A 13,211-nucleotide genomic window follows, 5' to 3' on the forward strand; every position below is an offset into this window, starting at 1 on the left:
TATGTTTCATAGATCTAGAGAAGACACATGACAGATTACTGAGGGAAAAGATGTTAGCCCTACTGGAGAATTATGGGACTAAGTATAGATTATTAAAAGCAATTAAAGGCATTTATGTCAATTTGGCAGCAGTGAAAACTGATGACAGAATGAATTCCTGGTTTAAGGCACTTATAGGGGTTAGACTAGGCTGTAATCTTTCACCTTTATCGTGCATAGCTTACAAGGGTACAGTTTACAAATTATAAAGTGGCAGGGAGGGATTAATTTGGGTGGAAATGTAGTAAGCAACTTGGTCATAATGGCAGACTATACAGAAAGTCTGCAGTCTAATATCTTGGAACTTGAAAATAGGTGCAATGAGTATGAGATGAAAATTAGCCTTTCCAAGACCAAAGAGATGTCAGTAGGGAAGAAATTCGTGAGAACTGAATGTCAGACCGGGAATACAAAACTGGAACAGTTAGATCATTTCAAGTATTTAGGATGTGTATTTTCCCAAGATGGTAATATAGTAAGTGAAACAACCATGGTGCAGCAAAGCTAATGCAGTGAGCTCGCGAACAGTGTTATTCAAGAAAGAAGGCAGCCCCTGGATGAAACTATCTTTAGACAAACTTCGATGTGCAGAAGTGAAAGCTGGGTGGACTCAGGATATGTTATTCATAAGTTAGAAGTAACAAGCATGAAAGCAGCGAGAATGATCGCTGGTACAAATAGATGGAAACAATGGCAGGACAGTACTCAAAATGAGGAGATAAACGTAAAGTTAGGAATGAACTCTATCGATAAAGCTGTATGTATAAACAGGCTTCAGTGTTGGGGTCGTGAGGTGAATAGAAGAGGATAGGTTACCTAGAAGAAGGTGGTGGTGATTGTTTATTGTTTTAAGAGGAAGTACAACTAGGCAATTATCCTCTATACCTAGGAGAATAGTGGACTCAGTCATGGAGGGCAAGATTAATAGAGAGAGATAAAGATTATGATGGTTAGGCCTATACTCAGTTTGTCACGATTTGAAGATAAGAGGTATGGAACTAAATGGGGCCACAGAGCTAGTTACAAATAGAGGATTGTGGAGGTATTTAGCTTCAGAGGTTTGTAAATTGAACGCTGAAGATGTATGTATGTATGTATGTATTTATTGATCCTAATTTCTGATTAGTAATAATAACGGTGTGTGGCGTCCGATGAGGCCTGGTGCAGGCCTCTTGAATTGATGCTGGATAGGTGACCTGTGCATCTACGAGGATAGGGCTCTACCTATGATGAATTCTGATGATGAAGACGACACTCACACCCAGCCCCCGAGCCACTGGAATGAACCAATGAAGGTTAAAATCCCTGACCCAGGCTGGATTCAAACCCAGGACCCCCTGAACCATTTCACCACAGAGCTGGACTTCTGATTAGTGAAAGTAATGTTGTTCATTATTATACACGATGAACTGCAGTAGACCTCATCCAATGTTATTTTAGATAACTTTCTGACAAGAATATTTCCCAAGAATTGATCATGAGCCAGCCCTGCAATTACAAATGAAACCAAAATTTAGAAGTACAGTGCACAAGGTTCAAGCTATAGACGCAACTAGAAGTACCATACTTGTTGGACCCACTTCCATCTTAGAAAAAACAAAGCCATACGATAAAATTACTCATTATCAAAAGTGAATAATAAGTATAATTCATTAAAAGAGAAAATTCCCAACTATCACGAGGCCTGCCTCTGAAGATATTACCTGTAATTCTTTCATAGAATGCTCTCATGGTCCTGTTTGGAGTCATCGTTCTGATATCACAATATCATCATAATATATTTTATTCTAAGGTTTCAAACAGCCCCCTGTTCAATTCAAGTTGTTATTGGATATTCTCATTCCTTATTTTGTCTCTCCTTTTCCTCTGGAGACAAGAATGAAGGAACTTCACTTCAGTGGCATGTAAGCAACTTCCGAAGGTCCAGTCGAAGTCTCTGCTTTCAGCCTGTTAGAATTGGTACCATAAAACGAAGCAAATCTGATCATTTACATATTTTTCAACAACAGGAAATGTTGGCACGACACAGTAACAATAGTCCTGTACCAGATCACTGTTTTCAGTTCTAGACAAAGTGGTCTAGAATAAAGGTAAGTTGTAGTGCAAGGAACCAACAATTGTCATTGTCAAGAGATGTTTCTCATGTGTGTCGCATTTGCGAAGTAAAGACAGTAGTCAGATAACTTTCATAGACAACAAGTACCTCAGCTGCAGAATTATGATATTTATACTCTTATATGAACATCTTAAATACTACTCTTTATTTGCATGTCCACTGTTAATACAGTTTTGACACTATCTGTATCTAATTATAACATTGCAATTTTGCAAGGTGAATCCAATCATGCGAGTTTATAAGAAGGTTCTGGGACAAACTTGAAAATCAATATCCTAACACAACATTTCAAACAATTTGCAACTTTTCTGTCTTAGATGCATGTTTGCTTTCCAGAAAGACAAAGTAAAGATTACTATCAATAACTTCCTTTCTCACAAAACGTATGTATCACCTTCAACGCTGCCAATAAAATATCTAATCCTCTTTTTGTAGGAAATTTTATGATTGTGAAATCATTTACTTTTAATTCTGCACTCTCTTTTTTATCCTTGTCTGCTTCTTCATTTTCATTTGCCTCACGCTCCTCTACATTAAGGTTAGATTATGTGGAGGTAAATCAGTAAATCAGCCTTAATACTGACAGTATATCTTTTTACTACTTGGAACTCATGTAATTTAGACTTTTTTTTGGGGGAATTATTCACAATTTAAATGTTTTGTATAGCATTACTGTTAGAATTAAATGTATTGTACTATAAAGACATAAAATTTGATGCATTGTTATAAATACTTAACATATTTTAAAAACTCAAAATAGTGATTGGATTCATATATTGGTAGACTGATTCTGTTCTTATGTGCAAAATAAGTACAGTGATTGGATTCACTCTACCTTGAGAGGTGAAACTGACCAACAATTAAATTTAAATAATATGTGAAATTATAAATTAATTTGTGGAACATCATCAAAGTTAAATAGTGAAACTTTCAAATTTACATTATAAAGTGAAATAGTAAAATGTACATTGTGTATAACTACAGTGAATGGATTTTTTTTTTTTAATTCCCAATTTTTGGTCAGATTCACTCCATTTTATGATACAAGATATATTTTTTACAAAGTGATCTTGGAAGCTTGGGGAAATATGTCACCCCAAAGTAGTTGACAAATGGAGTAGTAGAATGCATCTTGAATCGTATTGCCTATTTCGTAGTTTATGATATTGTCAAAACAAATGAAGCTCCCAAGTATCTGAAGTTACCAATAATATCTACTCCATATTTATTTTCTTGACAAGACATAAGCCCTAAAGCCTATACAGTATCATGTCTATATTTATTATTATTATAATGATGATTATTATTAAAAAATAATATTGCAAAGAAGGAATTCTGCCAGTTCAAAGCTGATGTTTGTGATGGTGTAGAGAATATATGGAAGATTTTAGTTCATCCAAGAGTATATGAGATGGGTTATAGATAATTTTTTACCATCTTAAGAAGCAATATCTGAACTGAGAACAATAATTAAGCATTATGTACCTAAATTTGTTTCAATTAGCCAAAACAAAATTACATCTGCTACATTTGTTCAACTAGATATCCACTAATTACCAGTTTTTTAGGACTCAGGACGGCACTACATGTGAAGTATTTTGCATCTAAGGATGAAATCAGCCTGGAGGGATAAAACTGATTATTATAGCCCAAGGAAATAGTTTTCTTGGAGAGTTTGAGTAAGTATACTGTGGAGAACAAGGACAATTTTGACCAACTTTAGAGATTGCAATAGTTTATTTCACAACTTTTCCTGTATTTTTTTGTACTAATATTGTATTCTATTGTCCGGCTCCATGGCTAAATGATCAGCGTGCTGGCCTTTGGTCACAGGGGTCTCGCGTTCCGATTCCTGCCAGGGTCGGGAATTTTAACCATCACTGGTTGATTTTGCTGGCACAGGGGCTGGGTGTATGTGTTGTTTTCACCATCATTTTATCCTCACCACGACGCACAGGTCACCTATGGGCATCAAATCGTGTCCTCGGACACTTCTGGCACTAAAAGCCATACGCCATTTCATTTGTATTCTATTAGAGGAGATGGTACACGAAAGACTCTTATGGAAGAAGAAAATGTTCATCAGCAATCTCACCTAGTGAGACTACTCAAGAAGAAGAAGAAGAAGAAGAAGAAGAAGAAGAAGAAGAAGAAGAAGAAGAAGAAGAAGAAGAAGAAGAAGAAGAAGAATTAACAAAAATAAACTTTCTTCAGCTTACGTTAGTTATTTCTAGGTTCATTAGAATCATCCAGGCTCACTTTGGATTTTTTTTTGTTTTTGTTGCTCTTTGCTTTACGTCGCACCGACACAGATAGGTCTTATGGCGACACTTTGGATTTTAGCTGAGGGCTTAAGGTTGGATGTCCTTTCTAGCACCAAGTGATTTTCAGGAGAACTCACTGGGATTAAAACTTTGGCCGCTTTGGTTGAAAGCTAGCAGGTAAGTCAATGAAACACATGTCCCCCTTGTCACCAAAATAAGGAAAGTCATCTCCACACAGCCAATGAAGTACCTTAAAGGAGACTCCCACTATTTGCAACCTTGGCACTTGGTATAGAGTATGGTATGCTCGACTGCCTTTGTCCCCAGGACTGAAACTAGTACTTGACTTGGGTACAGGCAGAGTGAACCTCATGGCCATGCACCTCCCTAGAAGTGGATATCTTGTCTCTACATTTTTCGACTTTCTGTTGGGAAATCAAAACCAAGTCTTATTAGATGAATCAAGAGCATGCCTGTACCATGTTGGCTATGCAACCACACCACAAGTAAAAATTTGATAATTTTGATGCTTTCATGGGAGAGTAAAGGTTTGATGCTCCTTCTATCCTCTCCTAAAGGAAGGAGACATTACCGGTACTAAAATAACTTCCAAAACAGACCTGCTGTTAATGTACATTGAAGCTTAAAGACAATACTCTCCTGAAAATTCCACTGCAATATACCCAGAAGAATAACACAAAAATTTAATTAAAATGAAATGCATAGTGACAGGCATGCATTGGTGGCAGATTCTATCCCTCACTCCAGATCCTCATTATAATGCAACTTACATTTTTTCCAATAAACAGAACATCCTGTAGTAATTAGAGGATACTTTCCAGCAACTCTCACAAGAATTCACATTTTAATAAGAAAGATTTAAATAACATTACATTTTCCACTGTAACAGAAAGAGAAGCATTGCTTCTTCTCTGCTTCCAGTATCAAAGAAAAAACATTAGAACAATTTGTATCAAAGGCTATGTAATACACAATGGCACTGCCGAAAAGCTGAGCGTATATACTTCATATAAGGCAATAATTATAAATAGTAGGAGAGGGTCGAGCAACATTGTACAAACATGATAGGCTGCACTGCAGCACTGTCAGTCCATGCTTCCCTCAGAAACAACACAAGTACATCACAAGAGCATAAAACAAACAACATAAAATAACTCTTCTTGGTGCTTATTGACTAACCACAAGCAGAATTTGTTATAACCAGTCTTATTTAAGGATTCACTTTCCAGTACAGTGACCACTCATGCCAGAGGTGGATCATCATCATCGTCATCGTCTTGCCCAATACGCACTTCATCGTATCTCCTGACTCTTAAACGATGCAGTTTCTGCAGCCAGTGGTAGCGACGTGCAGCGAAAACCAAGCCAATGGCACCAAGCACTAGAAGAGGTACTAATACACCTGTTACTACGGTTGACACTGCAAGAAAAAGTCTCATATTAGGAAATATTGAAAAATAACTTGGAAAGACAACTTTAATTGTGAAAGTGGCTATTAATATGATGAAGATGATGAGTTTTATTCATGCTAAGTCATGCCTTCAGAATGATGGAAACAATAATTATCAAAATATTTGCACTTGTATGTTGGATTTATTAGGACATCATAATCTCCTGTTGTTTTCGTATGTGGAATTTCTCCCAACTAATCTTTACTCTAGGAATAGCACATGTTAATGGTAGCATTTAAGTTTTTATCAACTCTTAGATAATATCACATCTGTAACGTAGCATTTCATGATCTTTGGAGTAGACTTTTCCTGTCAAGACAAGGAAGCACTGAACGGAGAGCCACACTTCATACAACCACACACTCAGAAGATTAAAACGGATTGTCATAAGTGTCATAACAGACAGGACAAAGCAAAACCCATTTCTTCTATAAAACATTTTCACTGAAAGTTCATAGAGATGTTTGCTGAGACGTGTGCTATTTCATCATCATAATTTCCTTCCACGGGGAGTACATAACACAGCAAGCTTCCGCCAACAAGTCCTGTTCAAAGTGGTGTTTTCAATATTGTCCCACCTGGTGTTCAATATTCATAGATCCTCTGTGAATGGTTGGTGCCACGTTTTGCGAGGTCTGCCCAGCTTCCGCCTGCCTCCTGGAGACTCCTATCACAGAGTTCTTAGAGTATCGGCTGTTGGGTAAGCAAAGAATATGGTCAGCTAAACTCAATTGTTGTTCTGCCACACTATCTCACCATTTCCTGGAGCCACTCTGTCGCAAAATGTTGTCATTTGTGACTTGGCTGTGCCAAATGACACCCCAAATTTTGCATAAACAATTTAGGTGGAACACGTTGAGCTTGTGTGCGGTCTACACTCTATTTTCCATGTTTCACTGGTGTAGGGTATGACGAGTGTTTTACAAAGTTTGAGTTTCGCCCCTAAATTGACCACTGAAGTGGACCAGATGGCTCACAAGTGCTGAAAGACTGCTGAGGCTCTACCACTTCTGTAGCTGACATCTACACTGCCATCCTGTGATCGGTGTGATAGTAGCATGATTACCAATAAACACGGTTTTTGTCTTATGAACACTAATATACAGTCCAACTTTTCCAGCCTTGGTGTCTTAAGTTGTTAGTCATGTCTTGTAGAGAGGTATTGTTTTCCACCAGCAATGCAATGTCATGGACAAAATCAAGGTCAGCAAACTGCATGGGGTCATTCTACAAGATTCCACCACCTGGCCGACTCATCGGCTTCCACATCATGAAATCGATGATGGGGAAAAACAAAGAAAAGGTGATAAAATACAACCCTGTCTGACACCTGTATTGGTGATGTAGTATTTTGTTGTTCTGCTATTGGCTGTTGCACAACAGCTGCTATTATGGCACATGCTTTTGAAGATGTTCATAAATCTATTTGACGTTCATACGATCTTCCACAAGTGCTGATGTATGCTATCACAAGCTTTCTTGAAATCAATAAAATTGACAGCAAGTAAATTGTGGAACTCAATACACTGCTCAACAATATTATGCAAGGTGAAGATTTGTTTGGAACAAGAATGGCCAAAATGGAACTCAGCCTGTTCCTCTCGCAACAGTTTATTAACTGCTTTTACCTAATGCCCGAGTAGAACGACTGAAAAATACTTTACCACATACCGAAAGAAGGGTGATTCTGTGTCAGTTATTGCAGTCACTGATATTGCTGGTCTTTGGAATCTTTACAACACCTTTCTGTCAATCATCAGGTACACACTCTAAGTGTCAGCACTCATTTAAGCATCTAGTTAAGCTGTCCTATCAGATCTTCTACACCAGTCTTCAACAATTTTGCTGGGATCTGATGGCAGCTTTGTTCTTCAGAGCTCGATCGCAAGTTTGATTTCACGGTTTTAATCATTCTTAACTCAATGTTCAATGGGATAGTGTTGTCAGCAGTGTTGAAGTCGTGAGTCACACCTCGGGCTGGTTGGTTTAAAGTCTCCTTGAAATGCTGCACCCTTCTTGCCTCCTGTCCTTTGCCAAGAAGGATATTGCTATCCTTGTTCTTAATGGGAACATGTCCGGCTCCATGGCTAAATGGTTAGCGTGCTGGCCTTTGGTCACAGGGGGTCCCGGGTTCGATTCCTGACAGGGTCGGAAATTTTAACCATAATTGGTTAATTTCGCTGACATGGAGGTTGGGTGTATGTGCCGTCTTCATAAGCATTTCATTCTCATCACGACTCGCAGGTTGCCTATGGGCGTTAAATCAAAAGACCTGCAGCTGGCGAGCCGAACTTGTCCTCGGACACTCCCGGCACTAAAAGCCATACGCCGTTTCATTTCTATGGGAACATGTGAGCTACTTCTATGATTGGTTAATTCGTGAACAATATGGTACAATATCTTGGTGCCATCCCGATCATCTGCCCTTGCGCTCCAGTCATGTTTCTTGTCAGTCCAGCAGCTCCTCTTGACCTGGTAGTCCAAGTCTCAGTATTTGTCCACTGCTACTGTTCTTTCGAGTAATGACCTCCGATATTTTGCAGTCCTGCGATCGTCAAGTACCGTCTTGAGTCCACAGCTCCCTATCTGTGGTTCGCCTTTGACTAACCGCTTCCCTGTGCTGTCGATAATGACTTTTCTGACGTGTGTCGATGTTCACACTGTCCTGCAGCAGTGGTTGAAAACAGTTTGTTAGCTTGAGTTAGAACTGCATGACAATGGCAAGGTCCTTAATATTTTTGATGGTAAAGAGGCATACTGATTAGTGTCGTCGTATTTTCTTCAGCCTAGGGTGACCAGACGTCCCTTTTTTAGCCTCTGGTCCCACTGTTTTGACAAAACTTCAACGGGACATTTACTGTCCCTTTTTAAAAATATAAATTCATAGTATGACCTCATTATTGTATGCTCAGAAATTATTTGTTATATTTTGAAGTAAAAAACATCCATACTATGACTATTATCCACCTTTGTGAAAGCACTCTCTTTGCAATAAGTCAAAAGTGCGTGTATGCCGATGCTAGTCTGTGTATACTATCAATAATAATAAATAATAGTGAAGTAATTAAAGATATATATGTTGTGAGTTTTGATATTTTATCCTGGTTGTTAGAACATGGATAGTTTCACTCAGGATTCAAAAGAATATCTTTCTTGAGAGAAGATGCAACAACAAACAAGTTGTTAAGTAACAGTGTGTCACTAGTTCTTTTTCTTCAATTGAACATGGAAGCCATTCTGATATAAAACAACATTTGAAAAACCAAGAACAATTTAATTTCAATTCTGAAATAATCAACATTTTAAAGGCTTGAAGTTCTCAGCTTTCTTACTTGTAATTTTTTGTCTGAGCAATTCCAGTTCTTCTACCACTTCAGATACCAGAATGTTTGATTTTTCTATTTCCATTATTGTTGCTGAAAATATTTTCAGCTGGCTTTGAATCAAATGCAGCCAAAGGAGTGATTGTTGATCTTTAAATTATTTCAACAATGTAGGACATTTGTCTTGTGACAAAAGGTAATTTCTAAGTTGATCATACATCTGCTCACAGCCAATAATAATGATAACTATCTTGTTACAATACTACCTAGAATACGCTTGTATTCAATTTTTACAAATTCACAGAATTTTTTCAATTCTTCTACTCTTACAGTGTAAATATGGAAACACAGATTTTGAATACTGAATTTTCACAACCACATTGTAATCGAAATTGACTTTCAACCTACGAGTCGTGTGACATACATTTAGTACGTGTTGAAGAGATGTTACGTAGAGAACAAAAATGGCCAACCGGACACCAGTGGGATCCGAACCCACAACCTCCCGATTTCGCCTCGGTTGCTCGGATCCCACTGGTGTCCGGTTGGCCATTTTTGTTCTGTACTTAACATCTCTTCAACATATACTAAATGTATATCACACGACCTAATAGGTTGAAAGTCGATTTCAATTACTGAGATTTTATTTATAATGTTTTGATATAAATAGGCAAAATATCAATCAGCACTTGTATGGACATCATTATGAACAACATAAGCAGCACACCCAATACCAAGATTGTTAATTTTAAACTCTTTTCTCAGTCTTGAAAATACATTGTTGGTACAACCTTGTTTTTATCTACTGAAGTTGGTGTTGCAGTTATCTGTAGAAAATGCAATAATTTTCTCACTCAGATGGTGCTTTCAAAAATATCTACGATATGATTTGCAATCAGTTCTACTGTTTCTCCTGTTATGTTTTGGAACTCAGTAACTTTGACCTGAATAACTTCAGTCGGAATGAAGTACCTAATTAAGAAGGGCACCTAACTTTAGATGTCTATGATTTTGTGTGTCCACCATAACTGAAATATATTTGGCTTCTTTCAGTTCAGCTGCTATTTCTTGTATTGCATAAAGTGCCAGCACACTCACTAAAATTGATTCGCACTCGTTCGTCCACATGAAAATTTATTTTGAAACAAATTTCTTAATATTCCAGAAGTGCACTCCATCAATCTCAGAGAGAGAGATTACATTTTACTGCATAGGATGCAAACAGCCCTTCTTGCAATGCACAACATTCACTTTTGTAAGTTAATGACCTAAGTGATCAAGGAGAGCTGGGTTGGTTCACTCAGAGTCAAGCAAGTTGAATCTGGAGGGCCAAATGGTCTGTAGTGGGAAGGTCAGAATATACAGTAGAACTTTATTACAACTACATCCAAGGGACCTGATAAATTATGTTGTTATATGTGGCGATTCCATGCCCAGTAGTCAACCACTGCAATCAGCCTCCTGGTAAACCACAGATCTAACTGACATATTTTTGTCAGGCACCAACCATCTAGTGCAAACCAAACACTTATGCGAAGATCCACGATAGGCCTATTAAGGCAGTGTTTAGAGTCTTTTAACATTTTCAAACACAAAAGAAGTCTCAGATTGAAATTATTACCTACCGGTAATGTGACAGTCTTGGAGCAGATCTACCAGGTATGATAGTCAACATGGTTTTGATGACAGACATATTTGTAAGAAGAGAAAAATAAGAATTGGGACCATGAGTACTTTGACCTTAACTGGACAGACAGAAGAAATCAACAAATATGATGGAAAGAAGAAACATATCTCTATTGTGTCTAAGCAAAATAAAATACAGAACGATAGGCAGCAAGGTTCTTAGCCCTAGAATGGTAGACATAATCACCCACCTATTATTAGTAGACATACGTAAAAATGACGTGTCAAAGAAATTTTTGGTAAATGAGCAAGTAAATCCACGTGTAAGTTAACTATATTTACAAAAACAAATAATTTCACTTGTCACAATACAAAATTAACCTAGTTTCACAGAACAGTGCACAAAACCTACAGAAACTGTTAAACGTTCCGTTGAAAATGAATAACACATAAGAAATGTATTACAAAGTTCTGGTTTTGCCTCAACAATGGGATAGCATGAACACACTTAAGACGTCCTATATGCCAAACGATAGGGCATGGCCTGAAGACTATCAGATACATAGGTTGTCATCAAGTGGAATATTCAGGATATTTCTTCTTTTGATGTTCGCCGCATATGGGCCTGTTGCAGGAGCAGTATGAAGTTGTCATTCTTTTGATGCTCGACGGGCAGAAAGAACAGTACTTCTTCTGTCCCTTGTAATCTGAAGCTGATGTTGGATTTGGCCCATCATCTTGTCCGAGCGAGTTCTTTATGAACATCTTCACCTTCGTTTGTATGGTGGGGATGGATAGCCTTTATAATTGGCATGGAGCTGCTAGTTGCTTGTGGAGTTCTGTCATATAGTCCAACCTTGAAAGTGCCTTTTTTCTCCACGATGGAGACTGCACAAATTGTGAGAATATATAATGAATGAATTTATGCAGTCTATATTCATCATATTAAAGAAAAAGCACAGTGGCCACCGTCCACAGTCCATGTTTGAACACATCTGGTCAAATACATCAACTCAACATTTGATTTGGTTATAACAAGGGATCATTTCTGGCGTGCTGTCATTCACACTGATAGGTGCATCATCGTGCATTGTTGAGATGACTGTCACAAGTTTGTTTTTCTTCGGCATGAAGGACACTGCTGTCAAATTTTCGAGAAAAATGAACAAACAGGATCCAACTTTCCTTTGCATAAACTTGGGGTCCTTGAACTCAGAAGGTAGTTCTGGTCTGTCCTTTCGAATAGTTCCAAGAGCAGTAATACCTTGTGCCTACAGGGATTCAATTAAGGGTACACTTGTGAACCATCTGTTCATTGTAATATTCCGGTTAGTTCCTTGTATGTTATCAGAGAGTTTTTCCACAAAATACTGAGCTGCCAGCATGTTTGCAGGTGTGGTACCTTTTCCAAGGTAAGGGATGGCATCCTGCATGTAATATATTCCTGCATCACACAATATGATTATTTTCAGACCGTATTTGTTAGGTTTTGCGGGCACGTACACATGAAATATGCATTTTCCACGAAACCCAACCAACTTCTCATCAATTGTCGTGAAAGAACCTGGTGTGTAATTTCCTCGGCAATTCTTCAATAACATTTTCCAAATGTCAGAAATAGGAGCAAGTCCATTCGAATTTCTCCTCTCTTCACGAGTACTTTTGTCGTCAAATCTCAGGCAATTTGTGATGAAGCTGAATCTTCTTTCTGACATAGTAGCCTGATAACGTTTGTTTCGAGTATATCCATAGTAAAGAAGGAATGGAAGCAAGCACTAGGTTCAGAATAGCTCAAAACATTCGGGTTTACCCGTTGACGAATATGTACAACATTCCTTTGTGGAGTTTCCCTTCATTTTTCCTTTTCTTTGTTGTCCACTGAAATCCATTTCATCCAGTCATTATGAGTTTATCACTCTGAACTAGAGGATTAGAAACACTTCCACTGGGAGCTCCACGTTGAGTAGATATTCTGGAGGTCTCCTTTTGCCGTTTCTTGCTGCTCTTTCCTCTATTCTGTAATATTTTCTTCCTTTTACCTCCACTTGAGACGGGATGCTTCTGTTCGGAGTTGCTATGTTCTTCCACCTCTACGTCACGTATTACTTCACTCAATTCTTCATATATGATATCATCTTCAATTGGCACATAGTCTTCATTAATGTCAGAATTATATTCCTCAGAATCAGAGCACACCTCCACATTGTCTTCTTCACCTTCCGACTCATCTGACAGCTCTCCTAAAAGTGCACCTATCGCCTCGCCATTATCCAGATACTTCGCCATTCTGCAATTAGAAATAGTTATTATTAATTAAATACTTATTGTACATAAATGTGTGTGTGTACTGTTATATTATATGTGTTAATTA

The 13,211-nt window shown here is 37.9% G+C and overlaps 1 protein-coding gene across 2 annotated transcripts in view; it reads right to left on the reverse strand.

Moving 5' to 3' along the window:
- The window catches only part of LOC136873891 (uncharacterized), a 66,471-nt gene that overhangs the window by 24,173 nt on the left and 29,087 nt on the right, over window positions 1-13,211 (reverse strand). The window contains exon 3 of one of the 2 annotated variants that reach the window (XM_067147212.2): window positions 3,530-5,860. The exons of the other annotated variant lie outside the window; for it this stretch is intronic. Within the exon in view, the coding sequence (XP_067003313.2) occupies window positions 5,682-5,860 (179 nt within the window). The 3' untranslated portion in view covers window positions 3,530-5,681. Of the gene's footprint in view, window positions 1-3,529; window positions 5,861-13,211 lie in introns of those variants that run through there. 2 annotated transcript variants of the gene reach the window in all.

This window comes from Anabrus simplex, chromosome 5, assembly GCF_040414725.1.
Source record: "Anabrus simplex isolate iqAnaSimp1 chromosome 5, ASM4041472v1, whole genome shotgun sequence".
NCBI lineage: Eukaryota > Metazoa > Arthropoda > Insecta > Orthoptera > Tettigoniidae > Anabrus > Anabrus simplex.